Source organism: Oncorhynchus clarkii, chromosome 22 (genome assembly GCF_045791955.1).
Source record: "Oncorhynchus clarkii lewisi isolate Uvic-CL-2024 chromosome 22, UVic_Ocla_1.0, whole genome shotgun sequence".
In the NCBI taxonomy this organism is placed as follows: domain Eukaryota; kingdom Metazoa; phylum Chordata; class Actinopteri; order Salmoniformes; family Salmonidae; genus Oncorhynchus; species Oncorhynchus clarkii.
In genome coordinates, this window is record NC_092168.1 from 5,440,930 (window position 1) to 5,458,717 (window position 17,788).

General features: G+C 40.3%; 1 protein-coding gene across 4 annotated transcripts in view; it reads right to left on the bottom strand.

The window, feature by feature from the left end:
* The window catches only part of LOC139380214 (collagen alpha-1(XVIII) chain-like), a 180,166-nt gene that overhangs the window by 73,433 nt on the left and 88,945 nt on the right, over positions 1 to 17,788 (bottom strand). For all 4 annotated transcript variants that reach the window (XM_071122709.1, XM_071122710.1, XM_071122706.1 and 1 more), the window contains one exon: positions 2,342 to 2,883. In XM_071122709.1, coding sequence (XP_070978810.1) covers positions 2,342 to 2,883 — 542 coding nt within the window. The remainder of the gene's footprint in view (positions 1 to 2,341; positions 2,884 to 17,788) is intronic.

Sequence of the window (17,788 nt, forward strand, 5' to 3'; positions counted from 1 at the left end):
GCCTTTGATGTCTGGTGTCTGTATGTTTGGGGTGATGTAAAACAAGGCATGTTGCGGTGCTGCTGCACAGCTGGTCCTCTGCCTGTACATGTCTGCATTCTTCTCCCAGCATTAAGCCCACAAGGGCTTATATATGTTAAAACTATCATGTCAATCTCATGGACTATCTATACATTTGACTTGAGTGGTTACATGTCTCTGGCTTATACCTCCTCAGTGCAGGCATAAGGGTTCAACACCCTGCGTTGAGTCAACAGATAATGCAATGATAAGTGTCTGAACTTGGGCAATGCCTGGGGTCTATGTAAACAACCATTGTTTGCCTCAGCTGTCTCTAAGAACTGTCTTTAAAAAGATGAAAACCTCCCTTCCACACAGCTTGGAGAACAAAAGAGACAATGCCCTGACATTTGGCCAAACCCTTTTGTCTAAATCCCCTCATTTGGTCTTGTCAAGATAGGACAGACCGACTGAGCTGTCTTGAACCCAAATGAGAGCTATTTGGGATTCTGCTCTGAGCATTCCGAGGCCCTGAGGTGTACTTTGCTTGAAGACATGCCCAGAAAATGCCCAGCAAAATCCGTCAACAGTGGGTAGAACTACACACATTCACATATTTTAAAGGATATGCCATGGACATAAAACGAACCCACGTCCGTCAATCTTTTTCTATGTCTACCTCAGGGTTAATACGCACAAAAGACTCCCTCGAGTTGCCCGTTAATGCTTTATTGGAATAAAGATATCATTGCTTCCTCTGACCATGTTTTAAATCATCCAATTATCTTGGTTTAGTCAGACAGGGTTTACCATCTGTAAATGTATAGACAGAAAGTAAAACAATAATTACAATGCTGTCTGGGAACTAATGAATATTTGCAGAAATATGTAAGTTAGTCAAGCAATAAAAAAGATTCAGTGTTGCCTTATTTGTCAAAAGGCAGGTCAAATGTCTTTCTCTTTCAGTATGTCTTCATTCCTGTTCTCATTATGACATCATATGATTGCATGGCTTACCATGTTGAGTACTCCCTACAGCACATATTTTTGCGAATAAGGTGTGCTTGTCCAGGGCTACAATAAACATTTGTAATGTAGGGGGTACTCAAGGACTGGAGTTGGGAAACACTGGCTTATGATACTGACTTGAATCTTTTTATTGGAGCGGGATCAATTTAAGTTCAATCTCAACTTTTGCTTTATCCTAGCAACATTGTCCCAGCGCAAGCCAAATATTCTGAAATAAAATGTACTCAATTTCATTAATTAATTTCAAACAGGGTTCATTCTCAGAATGTTAGGTCTTAGTCTTTACAGATTTGAATGTACAACTGGTAACACTTCAGTATAGGAATGACATAAAGCCACTGATTTGCAATATAGGTAGCATATTCATTGTTTCCTTATTCACACAAGTAGAAAATAAAACAGTGAATAAAGGCTTGATGAATAGCTTATAGCACACAAAGACCTAACTAGCTACTTATTTATACACTTTTAAACTGCATATTAGTGACCACTGTGTGATTCATATGCTTAAATATGACCCTACAATCTACTGAATGAGGAGGGCACCGTCAATAGGCACCATCTTGCTTGTGCTCAGAAACATAAGGCCAATTGTCCTGGTCACAGAAGCACCTGTCTGCTTGTGCTCTCTGCTTACAGGGAGACCTGTATTTGTGTGCTGGGTGCTGCAGAGCGACAGTAGGGTCAGCTGCAGCACTTACACAGGGGGATGGAGGGGAGGGCCAACTGGATCTAATTGATCCCCCACCATGAAGTCCACCAATTATACTTCTGTGTTTCCCCGGAGGAGACAGGGGATGGTCGGGGTCAGACCACTTTTATGTTTTGATTTAAAGCAGGCCAATTAAAGGCAATCAAATCATAAAGGGGTTGCCAAACACGACGGTTGCGGTTTCACGTGTCTGAATCAGCCTGACTAGGAGGGCAACACTAACTGGTCTGATTTCCGATTCCACTTGCCCCTGACACCAATGTATTTCTCAAGTAGGAAATGTTATAAGGATAGTAGGGCTTGAGATAAGTGCACATAAGTCAAAACTATGAATTAATCTTGGACTGCATAGGACGTTCTGATTTCTGCTCAAGTTTGAGCCAGAATTGCGGACAACAGATCCTACTCTTATGCTATTATTATGCCATAGGATATTCAGGATAGGGCCCTGAGTAAAATATAAGAGAGTTTGGGTTAGAATTGCCTTTCAAGTCCTTCAATCCAGGAAATTACAAATGACACATTTTCGCATTGACCAAGTTGAAACACAACGGACCCCAACTCTGATATTAAAAAGTCCAGTCATAGCATGATACATACCAGGAACTTATCGGGATCGGCCCCTCCGGCTTGGCCCACGAACACCCCGGCTCCGGCCTCCAGCGCCATCTCATCCGGGGACCTCTCGAAGCGTACCACCTGGGGTTGGTCGTCGCAGTTGATGTAGAAGGTGACCTTGTCGTCCAGCACGGAGATGGAGAAGCGGTTCCACTGGTTGGCCAGGTTGTGCACGGGGAAGGTGGCCGCCACGTACGACACCTGCGAGTCGGGCTCCGTGTAGTAGAAGATGACATTCTGCTTGTTCGCTTTGACCGGCGACAGCTTGACGCCCACATACATGATCTTCTGCGAGGCGTCTGTGACCGAAAAGATGACTCCGCCCTTGGTGGACTGGGGCTTCAGGTTGAAGAGGAGGGAGAAGTCCCGGTAGAAGGGGCTGGGAAGATGGGCACGTGCCAACTGGCCCGTGTTGGCGTCGGGACCGAAGACGTAGCCGGGGATGTTGTCGGGACCATAGATTTTGGTGATCTCGTCTGGGGGAGGGTCCCCGATCAGTTGCAGGAGGGAGACACCGATCTCATCTACGGTAGAGAAACAGGAAGTTAGTACACAGAACACAGGAAACGCCAATGACGGGGTGGGCTGCATGGCGAGATTGGGTTAGCGTGCTCTATTAGTGTGTTGGGGTTTGACACAGTGGGTTTTGGTCTGCGAGGTAAAAGCAGACCGCCAACACTTTCTTTGTAGTGTTTCGTGAGGTTTTTTGGGAGGGAAGGGGGCAGCAATGTTAATGAACCCAGTGTCCAGAGTCACTTGAAGATCTGCATTAATGTAATGATATTTCAATGATTCCTGGTCTAATATTTAAGAGAAATATGACCTGACATGGGAAACTTCCTTGGACTTGTAAAACATCTATCACAACTTCAAGATAAATTGTGCATTGCATATCAACTTGTCAATCCACTTAGATATCAGGAAAACATTACAAACAAATACATTATATGGCTGAAGTTAATTGCAACTGACACACAGCCAAACAAACCACTGTGCTAAAATACTTTGCAAAGCTACAGTAAACAATGACCTTTTGCTCTTAACTTTTGAAAGCCAACCCTATATGTGAGCATTTCTCAAAGGACCCAATTCAAACAAGCCAACTCCTATTGCCTGCCTTCAAATAATGGAGTGGGTTATAAAAACTAATAGCAACTATGACATCCCCCAAAAAGCATCCCCCAAAAGCACTTCTCCTGGGACCTACAAGAATCTAGATCCCTTCAACAGATGGAGTTATTTTAGCCCAAAGCCCCTTGTGAATGCATGCCGACATGACATTCTTCCCTCACTGACATTGGATAAGGGGAACTCCATGCTAACCAGTCTAAGATTGGTTTTAACATGGGGTCAGTTAAGGACAGGCAGGCACCACACGCAAAAATGTCATTTTTGCAGCTACTTATCAATTTTGACATTTTGGGGTTATTTTGGTCCATTTAAAATAAACATTTCAAAAAGTAGATGCAAATGTATATTTTTGTTAGTTTATCATAATAGCATTATCAAAATGTCATGAATTGTAACCACTTTTAAATAGACATCCATCCATAATTTCAAAGCTCACTTCATTGAATCACATAATATAAAAGTCCTCATAGATAATGTTACAAACCAGAATATATGTAGTAACTGATTTTGAAGAGATGGTGATTGGGTCTAAATAGTTGTTTGGCATTTGGTAGTCTAATTTCAGTGTACTTTTCCCGAAAGTCAGACTCTTCCTGCATGCCAACACATTTTTCTCAGCCTCTCAGAAGCATCTGCATTCATCACAATTTGTTTGGTTATCTTGAAAAATTCTTCTGACTTATACATGGGGAATTGTTGATATGTTGTCAAAAAAATTCTAGATGACATTTTCCTCAAAAGTATTTACAGATATTGTGAAATAAATATTTATCCACAATCTGCTGTGTGTAAGTCCAGAGTGTCTTAACAAAATGAAACAAAAAAATGTAGGCTGACTTCATACAATGTCCAGAAAAAATTATTTGTGTTACATGCAAACACAGTATGTGCATATTTAATGAATTCACATATTTAAAATAAAAATGCTATTAGGGTGTGGTGCCGCTTATTCCTATAATTCCTAGTGTTACATAACACTAATATGTGAGAAAAATATTTTAGTGAGCAAATGTTTCATTTTGTCCTTATAGGTTGGTAGCAACATGTGAAAATCGTTGCGGTAATCTGTTGCAGCTCAAGTCGACTACAAAGCCCACAATGCAATGCTCTCTCTATGGGCTGGCTGGACGAAGCTACAATAATACTAAAGTCAATATCAGCATGTGAAATAGCTATTTAGCTGTAAAATCGCCAAACAAACTGCTCCATCAATATAGGAGTCTACAATCTCATCATGTTCAACCAGCATATCGATGTGAGTCGAGTCTGACATTCGAACGGCACTATGCAATGCACTGAAGAGGCAGACAAATAGGAGAAATGTGTTAGTCCCTCTGTTAAATTACAAATTCCTTGAGGTTGGAATATCGCAAAAGCATGATCAATGGCTCATTCGAGAGAAGACAACCTCCCATGTTATGACATCAGCCAGTATTGAAATCTGACATGTATGATAGACGTTTTCGCGATATAAAAGTCATACTCCTGTTAACTTCCAGTGTAGTGAGAGAGGCTTTATATTATTTAACTAGGCAAGTCAGTTAAGAACAAATTCTTATTTTACAAAGACGGCCTACCCCGGCCAAACCCTCCCCTAATAACCCGGAAGACGCTGGGCCAATTGTGCGCCGCCCTATGGACACCCGATCACGGCCGGTTGTGATACAGCCCGGGATCGAACCAGGGTCTGTAGTGATGCCTCTAGCACCAAAAAGCAGTGCCTTAGACCGCTGCACCACTCGGGAGTCTTAAATGCTATGTCATACCGACCAAATGTATGTATGCTTGAACGGGAATATCTCAGATACAGATGAAATCATGAAATGACCCAGGTAATCGACAGAACATCGCTGAGAGATGCGCAAAATGGGTGAATCATTACTTTAAGTGGCCCCATACTTCTTTTGATTTCAAACGACAGCATTTCAAATAGATCCAAGGGGGATATGACTGACTGTATGCAATATTGCAAGGCACAAAGTGTATGACCAGTGTCTGTGGACCTTTTTCGTTGTCTGTATACATTTGAAGTGACTAGGATCTTATAAGATCGTTAAAAAAATTTGACACAGCTGAACAGAAAACGGGAAGTCTGATTCAATAGACTTTGTAAGCTTTTTCTAACAAGTGCCTCCGACTGCTTTTTCCTTTGTGTTTTGAAATTTGAATCGCTTCTCACGCAATCATGTTTTGGAAAAAAAGTTAATCTAAAAAAGGGAGGATGGTCATCCTTGATTGTACCTCAATTGAAAACAGAGTTAATTAACACTGTATGCTTCAGTTAGATCCGATGCACTAAATACTGAAAACACTTCCTAAGACCATTGAGATATTATCACCCAGATTCTTGTTCCAGGGGTATACTGTAGATGCACATGTAAACCGAATGCTTATGACACTCATCACAACATATAATTATGATCACAAGATTATCACAAAGAAACACACAGTACCAGTCAAAAGTTTGGACACACCTACTCATTCAAGGGTTTTTCTTTATTTTTTACTATTTTCTACATTGCAGAATAATAGTGAATACATCAAAGATACACGTCTTAAAGTAATGATGGACTGTCATTTTTCTTTGCGTATTTGAGGTGTTCTTGTTTAAACTGTTTCAACTGTTCTGCCTTATTATTATTGGACCATGCTGGTCATTTATGAACATTTGAACATCTTGGCCATGTTCTGTTATAATCTCCACCCGGCACAGCCAGAAGAGGACTGGCCACCCCACATAGCCTGGTTCCTCTCTAGGTTTCTTCCTAGGTTTTGGCCTTTCTAGGGAGTTTTTCCTAGCCACCGTGCTTCTACACCTGCATTGCTTGCTGTTTGGGGTTTTAGGCTGGGTTTCTGTTACAGCACTTTGAGATATCAGCTGATGTACGAAGGGCTATATAAATAAATTTGATTTGATTTGATGATTTGATTTGATAATATGGACTTGGTCTTTTACCAAATAGGGATAACTTCTGTATACCTCCCTACCTTGTCACAACACAACTGATTGGCTCAAACGCATTAAGGAGGAAATCAATTCCACAAATGGAATTTTAACAAGGCATACCTGTTAATTGAAATGCATTCCAGGTAAATACCTCATGAAGCTGGTTGAGATAATGCCAAAAGTGTGCAAAGCTGTCATTAAGGCAACAGTGGCTATTTTGAAGAATCTCAAATATAAAATATATTTTGACTTGTTTAACACTTTTTGGGTTACTACATGATTCCATATGTGTTATTTCATAGCTTTGATGTCTTCACTGTAAGATTCCATGTGTGTTGTTTCATAGTTTTGATGTCTTCACTGTTATTCTACAATGTAGAAAATAGTCAAATAAAGAAAAACCCTTGAATGAGTAGGTGCGACAAAACTTTTGACTGGTACTGTAAGTCGAAGATTTTTCAGGCTGTAGTTTTGTAAGTAGAAGAAGATAATCATGCACTGCATACTCTGCATGAGGATAAATTCTGCATGAGAAATTCATTCCATAAAAAAAATACAAAATAATGATACATTTCTCAAATTTCATCAATTCCTGGATTTAACTGAATGGAATCAGTGAATTAATTAATTTTATGGAATTTATTTTAAAGAATTCCTGACTTCTATTTTAACACCTTTCAGCACACACACAACAGTTCCCCTTTAATTCGGTGACATCTGTTAAATGCCATCATGTCAGTGCAACAGGAAACCTACAGCTGTGTTCCCCAAATATCTGTGCTCCCTCTTCCGTCACCCTGGGTGAATGGTATGGGATCAGTGTATAATAATGGGGGAAGTTTTGGAAAGAAACAGAACACAAAGACGTGTGTGTGTCTTCTCGACCTCAAATCCGCATCTTGTGATTTGTAGTGAGAAAATGCACCTCTATCGCACGGTGATAAGCAAATAACCTTCCACAAATTGTCCTATTTCATCATAATTCCAATTCAAAATATAAATCAATACATCTTTATAAATATTGCATTTATGGGAGATAAAAATCTTATCAGTCAAGGATAAAGAAGACACTTCAAATGGGAAGTAATGCAAAACAAATGTTTTTTTCTACAAAACCTCTACAAGTTTGTTTGATCATCTTTGAGCATCAGCTGATATGTTTTTCCTCCTTTACAAAACATTCTTTGAGAACCTTCAGATGACAGATAAAGAAGTTCTATGAGTCATTACACAAGGTTCAAAGTCCTCCTGGGGATCTATGAGAAGTGTAGGCCATTAGGGCCTGCAGGTGGTTAGGTTGAAAGGTAAAATATATGAGGTAATCTACTTACCCAATGCCAAAGCTACGAAAGAGCACTCCTATAAACTTAATTAAAAAAAGGAAATAACAGGGGGTCCTTCCTGTGTCTCGCTTATTGCATTGCCAATCTATCAGTGTGAGAGAGATTAGAACATCATTTGACAGAACTGAAGAAAAAGCCAAACAACTCTCAAGTGTGTCATGTTCTGTTTTCCAACACAGCTAGACACTAATGTGCGCATACCAACACTATAATGTTGGAATTGAAAGTTCAACATGCATAATACTGTATATGTGACTCGTTTCAGGAAACTAGGCATATGTCACACAGGACAGGCAGAAATGCCTTCTAGAACAACTGTCATCTGCCTTAATACAAAACGTGTATGCCATCTGTAAATAGGAATACAACAGTTAAATCATGAGCCTAGTTGGTTTAGCAACAGAAAAAGAGCATCCTTCCCGCAAGTCATGATTGGCTGAAATAATGAGTGGTCTGGACATGCCGAGAGATGAGTTCAGAACGGTCTGCCATGTAGCGCGCTACTGTCTATTTGAGTTGGTCAGTACGTGTAGGTAATCCTGTCTAACGAGTTTAAAAAATATATATATATATATATTGCGTAGTAGAACTGCATAAGTGTTGCTCTCCACTTTCTGTTGGATCGAATTTTGTAATCAGTGGAATTTGAGTATGACAGCTAAGGAGATGGAGAAAACACCTGTCTCCGGATTACATCTTCAAACTAAGGGCAACCATGGCATCATTGACAGAGGGAGAAGCAGCCATCCATGTATAACGGGTAAGAAAGTCTAGCTAGCAACATTTTAAGACATTACACGTTTCTAATTTTGTTATAAAGTAATTTCATTTCAAATTAAAGTGTACTGTTAGCTAGCTAGCTAGCTAACATTAGCTGGTTGGCTTGCTAGGTGTATATTATTCGTATCTCAGAGCCATTTGCTTTGCTAGTTATAGCCTGATGTTAGCTAGCTAACATTAAACCTGGTTGGTTAGCTACCTGCAGATTCATGCAGGGTAGTAACGTCATGAGTTGGGAATATGGTTTATTGTTTAGCTACCTACAGTGGGGCAAAAAAGTATTTAGTCAGCCACCAATTGTGCAAGTTCTCCCACTTAAACAGATCAGAGAGGCCTGCAATTTTTATCATAGGTACACTTCAACTATGACAGACAAAATGAGAAGAAAAAAAACACAAAATCTCATTGTAGGATTTTTTATGAATTTATTTGCAAATTATGGTGGAAAATAAGTATTTGGTCAATAACAAAAGTTTATCTCAACACTTTGTTATATACCCTCTGTTGGCAATGACAGAGGTCAAACATTTTCTGTAAGTCTTTTATAAGGTTTTCACACACTGTTGCTGGTATTTTGGCCCATTCCTCCATGCAGATCTTCTCTGGAGCAGTGATGTTTTGGGTCTGTTGCTGGGCAACACGGACGTTCAACTCCCTCCAAAGATTTTCTATGGGGTTGAGATCTGGAGACTGGCTAGGCCACTAGCCACTTGAAATGCTTCTTACGAAGCCACTCCTTCGTTGCCCGGGCGGTGTGTTTGGGATCATTGTCATGCTGAAAGACCCAGCCATGTTTCATCTTCAATGCGCTTGCTGATGGAAGGAGATTTTCACTCAAAATCTCACGATACATGACCCCATTCATTCTTTCCTTTACACGGATCAGTCGTCCTGGTCCCTTTGCAGAAAAACAGCCCAAAGCATGATGTTCACTGCTTCACAGTAGGTATGGTGTTCTTTGGATGCAACTCAGCATTCTTTGTCCTCCAAACACGACGAGTTGAGTTTTTACCAAAAAATTCCAATTAGGTTTCATCTAACCATATGACATTCTCCCAATCATCCAAATTCTCTCTAGCAAACTTCAGACGGCCCAGGACATGTACTGGCTTAAGCAGGGGGACACGTCTGGCACTGCAGGATTTGAGTCCCTGGCGGCGTAGTGTGTTACAGATGGTAGGCTTTGTTACTTTGGTCCCAGCTCTGTGCAGGTCAATCACTAGGTCCCCCCGTGTGGTTCTGGGATTTTTGCTCACCGTTCTTGTGATCATTGTGACCCCACGGGGTGAGATCATGCGTGCAGCCCCAGATTGAGGGAGATTAAAGTGGTCTTTTATGTTTCCATTTCCTGATAATTGCTCCCACAGTTGATTTCTTCAAACCAAGCTGCTTACCTATTGCAGATTCAGTCTTCCCAGCCTGGTGCAGGTCTACAATTTTGTTTCTGGTGTCCTTTGAGAGCTCTTTGGTCTTGGCCATAGTGGAGTTTGGAGTGTGACTGTTTGAGCTTGTGGACAGGTGACTTTTATACTGATAACAATTTCAAACATATGCCATTAATACAGGTAACAAGTGGAGGACAGATGAGCCTCTTAAAGAAGCAGTTACAGGTCTGTGAGAGCCAGAAATCTTGCTTGTTTGTAGGTGACCAAATACTTATTTTCCACCATAATTTGCAAATAAATTCATTAAAAATCCTTCAATGAGATTTTGTGGATTTTTTTCTAATTTTGTCTGTCATAGTTGAAGTGTACCTATGATGAAAATTACAGGCCTCTCTCATCTTTTTAAGTGGGAAAACTTGCACAATTGGTGGCTGGCTAAATACTTTTTTTGCCCCACTGTACATGTCATAATAAAATACTCCACTATGCAAGTAACCATTTCAATATAATATTTATGATGTCACTGTGACAACTGTTGATAGATGTAGCTGGTAAATTCATTATTCTGCGCTTTGTGAATCTAGCCAACAAGTCAGATTTTTAAAATGCTTTTCGGCAAAAGCATGAGAAGCTATTATCTGATAGCATGCAACACCCCAATATACCTGAAGGGGACGTAAACAAAAGAATTAGCGTAGCCGGCGCTACACAAAAACGCAGAAATAAAATATATTTGATGATATTCTTTGTTGGCACTCCTATATGTCCCATAAACATCAAAAATTGGTATTTTTCCCGATTAAATCCGTCCATGTATGCCCAAAATATCCATTTGTATAGCCTGTCTAGTTCAGGAAAAAAGCTCTCTTCCAACGCAACGTCATTTTTAAAAATTATATAAGTTGCCTATATTCTTTGACAAAACACTTCAACCTACTTTTGTAACCCAACTTTAGGTATTTGTAAACGTTAATAAGCGATCAAATTGATCACTGGGCGATCTGTATTCAATAGCAGCTACTCAAGAAAACAATGTCCATTTTTCAATCTTCCAAAATCGATTGTTGTAGGCTGGATGGAATGACGGATCTATTGGTCATGTCTCAAAGGATTTTTGTCAATGAAAATTATGTTTAAACAATACATGAAAGTGGCGCATGGATACTTTTTTCAGCTTTCAGTGACCAGTTTTTCTTGCGCTTTTCGATGAAACACACGCTCTGTTATAGTCACAGCCGTGATTTAACCAGTTTTAGAAACTTCAGAGTGTTTTCTATCCACACATACTAATCATATGTATATACTATATTCCTGGCATGAGTAGCAGGACGCTGAAATGTTGCACGATTTTTAACAGAATGTTCGAAAAAGGAGGGGGTAGAATGAAGAGGTTTTAACAAGCTAGCCAACGTTAGCCAGTTAGATTGGGTGCTTGACTGCTGTTGTTCGGACAGAACGCGCGGATCAACCCTTAAAGAGATGGGTGGGGCTAAAGCTTAAGAGGGTGTAAACAATGCTGAATGGGTGTAGACAAAGAAGAGCTCTCAGTAGGTGTACCAAAACATTCAAAGGCCATTTTCTCAAAAGTGAGGTGACACGTTTATCAACTTTCAATGCGGAATTACTTTCCTATTGTTCCTCAACTGAAGTGTAGGACGTACCATTTTCTAGCTCTGGGTCTCTACTTTCATCCAATGTAAAATACACAATTTCAAATTTTGCTACATAAGAATTAAGCAGACATATGACCCTAAACAGGACTAGGGATTTGTTGCTGCAAGTGAGGGGCCCACTCAAATAACCAGAGGGAGTTGTGGGTTCATGACTGTTGAACAGAAAACAATAAATCGTAATTCGCACTGCCCTACAAGATGTTAGTCAGGACAAAGTGAGAATGACAGCTCGAGGGGCCACAGATGGACGGGCAGGCCTGCACTTGCAGGTCGACACAGGAACCCCCCTAACTCTCTCTTTCAGTTCTCAATGGTAAAAAGTCTGGTGGGGAGTGGGCCGGCAACTGGAGGGTTGTTGGCATCAAGGTCCTAGTCATAATTTCCTGCGCTTGTGCAAGGCACCACTTAACCCCTAAACGTCTGCAGGGGTGTTGCACTTTGGCTGACACGTGGGGGTGTCTCAGGGTTTTTGGGATAAAACAAAAAGACAATAGACAAACAGAGCCTAGTCCCTCAGTCTGCGATCATAACGTTCCATCTGGAGGGAAAGTTTGCCTCCTCTCCACCTTCTTAATGCCCTTACCTCATTCTCCTATGATACGGTCATCTGATCTTTCGATGTGCCTTGCCAATCCTACGGCACGAGTCCTAATTTTCCTGGAACTGTGTGCTCCTACAGCATTCTGAGTTTCCCAAACACAAGCCCCCTCATTATGGAACAGTTCACCTATTATGCCGACCAGATCTAGTTTCACCCACAGGCATGGCCATAAACAATATCAAGGGAGACTCAGTTGATATCTTAGGCACATATCTGACAGTTCATGGCAATGTGTGCTGCGGAGTGACAAGCATCCACAGTGTGGTTCTTTCCATAGTCCCTAAAATGACCTATGTTGCTCACCATACTGACATAAGCTGGGAGATGTTGACGTGCCTATTAAACAATGTAGAATCAATCACTCGTCAAAAACAACGGCAAAGTGTCTTGCAACACAACAAGAAACGGAAGCCAATTGAATTACCGGCTTTATGATTTATGATTGTAAGGCTTTGCCCTTCAAACATAAAGCTAAAGGAATGCCTTTGCTGATGTCGGTGAATGCACCCGTATTGTGTCGTCTAAAAGGCAGTGAGTCATATGAAATGATGAAAAAAAATTGGTCTGTGTGCAGGGGTTTAGGCGATATGGCCCAAATATCATATATGTATCAAATATGTTTCACATTTTTGACGGTCTTTAGTGGTGGTCTTTTATGTTTTTTAATAATAAAAGTTTTACATTTGCTCTATGAGTTGTGCATGACCCTAGAGTGGCAACACATACATTCTACGTGATTTTAAATGGGGATTTCTCAATTCAGGTCGTCTTATTCTGTTCAAAGAAACTTCAAAACAAAAGTTTATATAATTTGAGCCAATTTACAAACTGCCACATAGGGCTGCGCGATATGGGTAAAGAAATCTAGGACTTATTTTTAACAAAATATTGCAATTGCGATATAGATCAAAACTAGCCTAGGCAGCCGATAGTGGCCTCTAGATCTGCACTATCGTCTAAGGTTGATGCGCATTCCCGGTAATACAGTCGTGTCACTTGTGGACTGGCTCGTATATTAAGTATCCTCCATTCAGGCTTAAAGGGCATCATTTTCCTCTTTAACTAGCTTTAACTGAATTTTCCACGTCCATTTTGGTATTTCCACACCACTTAGGACGTTGCACACCCTTGGCTGAATGCGGTGTGCAACATCCTAAGTTGTCTGAAAATCCAAAAATGGTGGTGGAAAATCTGCTGGCTCGCCAATACAATTAATTAATGAGGAAAATTATCCCCTGAATGGAGGATGCTTTATGTATGAGCCGGTCCACGGGCGACACGAGTGTATTACCGGGAATGCACATCAATCCTAGATGATAGTGCAGATCTAGCGGCCACTATCGGCTGCCTAGGCTAGGTCAAAACACTTAGGTGAACTGTTGGATTCATGGAAATATAATGATTATTCAGAATGGAATAGTGGGCACTTTGAATACAGTGTTGTTTGACATGACACCAAATTAAAAAGCCAAGGAGGCATTCATAGAATTAGGAATTTGAATTCTAGTAGGATCTCTATGGAGGCGTTATTGTCACAGGGTAGGAACCAAAGTGTTGGTCAGTGTTTCCCAGGGGAGTCGGATCCTATCATCTTTGGCTACATTAAATGTCGTATCTTACTTCATGTCACTAAGCAGCGTCTATTCCTCTCTGATTTAGAAGATGCTGTTGCACAAACATGCTGATTTAAGCTTACACCAGCACAGGTATTAGGCTGCATTAGTTAGCTACGTTTATCTGACTCAGTACATTTATTAGCTAGCTAGTTAGCTAGCCAGCGAGCTAACTAGCGATTAGTGACTAATGATTTATTTTAGCCACAATTTGCTATGAAAAGACAATTAGCCGTTTGTAGATGGTAACATATTGCACACAAACTAAGTGTAATTATATAACAGTTGCAATTTTATATTCAGAAGCAAAGTGTCATCAACATATTGTTGCATCTGCTGCAATGATCATGCAAACTGAGGTCGGCAAACGATCTTGTGGCCGAGCAACAACAACTGCACTCCTTGAGTGACAGGGGGAGTTTGGTGAGAGAGACGGAGAGAGAAGACTCAAGTAGTGGAGTAAAGTATAAAAATGGAGTGCCATATCACATTTAACAAACCAAAACATTGAAATAGGTGGTAAAGAAAAAAACGAAACCGGTCCATGCATCAATACCGGTATACTGCCCAGCCCTATAACATTAGCATTTTAACTAGGATCTCCATTCAACCCCCAGGAAAGCTTTTGTCATCCACTGACAGTTTAACAAGACTTGATATATGCCAATCAGGCAGAAAAAAAGTGCAGCTTCTGAAAGGGTCCTGTTGGGGTTGGTTCCTAAATTGTTGGGGAATAAGAGATTTGAAAATCTAGAGTTGAAATAAAATACGTAAACAATTACCATTCCAAAGGGATTTGTTTTTTGTACAGATATTTTTTTTCTCATATTTCTCATATATAGTGGCACAAATGACAATTTAAAAAACCATAATAATGTAACCTTTATTTAACCAGGGGAAACCCATCGAGACCAGGGTCTCATTTACAAGGGTGCTCTGGAAAAAATGAATCAACATTTACAATTAAAACAAATCACATTCAAAAGCGACAGATAAAATTACAAATCAATCAAAATAAGTGCAGTTCTTCTTCACCCCATTCCTAATTAATGTCCCGAACTGACCCTTCGAGACCAGAGAGTCAAGCCTCAAAGTGGCCTGCAGGTCATTCAATGCTCTAGGGGCACAATAACTAAAAATCTTCCCGGACTCGTGGAACCTCTAGAACCAGCCAGTCTTGAGAGCAAATCTGATGGTGGCTGGATTTCCAATTAAGAAGTGGTGAGGTAGTATGGGAGTGTCTGGAGAACTGCTTTATATACAAATATCAGCCACTGTTGGGCACTTCTGGTAGTCAGAGACTCCCAGCCAACAGAACTACTGTATATGAATGAAAATAGTCTCCTGTGATAAAAAAATGCAGTAATAGACTGATTTTAAAGGTTTTAAAACAGAAGCTGCTGCGTGCATGTAGATTATATCACCATAGTCAAGTACTGGGAGGAGCGATGCTTTAACAATCTTCCTCCTGTTTTCAAAAGTAAGGCAGGATTTATTTGTATAAAGGAAACCGATCTTAATTACCAATCTTTCTCAGTTATTCAATGTGTGTTTTAAAATACCATTTTCATCAATCCAAATACCTAAATACTAATGAGGGATTGGCTTAATTTAGGCTCCCTTGAAGGTGCCGCTACGCAGATCTTTAGGTTAAATTTGACAAGACCTGGAGAACAACAAACTTGGTTTAATCAACATTTAACACAAATTTAAGATCTGTAAGCAATACTTGAATTGAATCAAAGCTGAAGGTCGTTAATGGCCTGCTGCACTGGAGGGGGCATCCGGATGGAGATGTAGGCCCCAGTTATTATTCAGGGACAAGCTAACATTATTAATGTAAACAACAGTAAAGGACTTAATTCTGAGCCTTGTGGCACTCCTTTAGTTATGTTAAGAAAATTAGACTGAACTCCATCAGCAGATATACAGGACTTCTATCGTGCAGGTAATTTTTTAACCAGCCGTAGGCCGCTTGGTCTAGACCAATTACGGGTAGCCTCTGTAGCAGGACTGCATGATCAACCGTATTGAATGCTTTCGACAGATCAATATAAAAGGGCATCGCAGTGCGGTTTCCTGTGTAGTTCGTTAACTATGTAATTTATGACTTGAGAAGCAGCCGAGATGATGCTGTGTCCTGGTGAGCATTCAGAATACAATTTCTATCTTAAAAGGACCACACCTGAGAATTTACCAAGAGTTTTAAGATTGGCCGCAAATTATTATGATTGCAGGGATCACTACCTTTGTGGAGTGAGAGAGCAAAGGAATAATACCCAAGAGAATGGATAAATAAAAAAATGTGTTAAGGGCTCCACAGTCAGAGGTGCAGCAAGCCGTAGAAGACACGGGTCAAGCATGTCTGCCCCAGTGGACTTTTTTAACATCAATAACTAAATGAGTGTCAAGAACTTTCTTAGTAGTGACTTGCTGAAGAGAGAACAGTTGGTCAACATTTACAATAGCAGGCATGTCTGTGATTGAACAGGGGTGCATCAGAGATGCATGTGTCATGAACAGTCTTTTCAGAGTTGTCCTTATTGCCCTTTTCAAATAAATGGCCTGCTGCTATAAAATGTTGGTTCAACTCGTTGGTAATTTGAGTTTTGTCTATTATATTATAGGAGTTAAACAGAACCTCATTGAGTAAAGAGGTGTGACTGCTTCTTTTAAGCAATTTAGAAGATCAGATGTGTCTGGTTTGATCTGGTTTGGCTAGTACCTCACTGTGCAAAAATGTCTGGAAGGATTTTGAAATCTGATATCTTAACATGACACTAGCGTTTGGGACTTCTGTGTTATCAAGTTGTTTATTTAAATAACACACAGACAGGCAAGGAAACTTCCAATTTATTTTCACATTCATTTTCCCCATTGGAAACAAGTGAGAGTTCAATGGTGCATATGGAGGATGCATTCAAGGTAAAGTCATATTCAAATGTGGATGGAAAGGAAATGCATTGCACTCTGATGACCACCAGGTTGTACCCTTTCCATGCATCCAACATTTTTGCACTTTTGGTGACGAGGCCTAAATTGCATTCTCTTTAAATATGACCATAGCACATAACTTATGGCTTATGGGGGGGGGGGATTCTAACTACATAGCCAGCAGTAAGATTTGAGCACGATTTCCAAAAAGACAAGTGCTGACGGAGTGGGTACCACTTAAGCTCTGCAGACTCGGTACCGGGCCCTAATCATATCACCTCAGAAAATGACGAGATGGGAATGCTGTGCCTTGAGCAATTTGGCAGGGTGTTCCTTCAATGCTTCAATAAATAGCTCTGGAAAAAACTAAATGGCAACCAAAATTACCAAAAGTAATTGAAAACTGTTTAATCAAGAGGTGCTCTGCATGGTCATACTCCAGCTGAAAATTACTTCTGTATCTCTACTATACTAAGGACCATTTAATTGGCCTTCCCATTGTAACAGAAACCAGGGAGCTAGGAGCTTCTGTCAGTGAATGATTGAGAACATTGTGCCCATAATTGGAACTCTCAGAGTGCAGCTTAGAAATGTTTTTCCATGGCGAACACCTGCGTGAGATCTCTGCCAGCTTTAAGCCTTACTGTCATGGGATACAATATTAGACTCCCTGCATGGAACCACTGCATTGTGGATAATCAGTGTCAGACACAGTATAGTATGAACCCCTGGGAATAGAAACCGCAAAGCCACAAAAACACAAACACATACCCTAATATATACATGATCCCACTGCCAGAGTTTGTCTGGCAGTGGGGAAGACATACGGACCACCGTAGCAGTTAGAGACGTTGGGATTAACTATTTAAATTCAGTCAATTCCAGAAATGTTAAATTAAAGTTAAACTACATGGGCAATTGTGATTTTTGGGCTATTACACCAATTGATTGTTTAAGAACATAACTATATAAATGCCTCATGAGCCTAGTTCAACTGTGGTACCCCACTATAACCCAACATA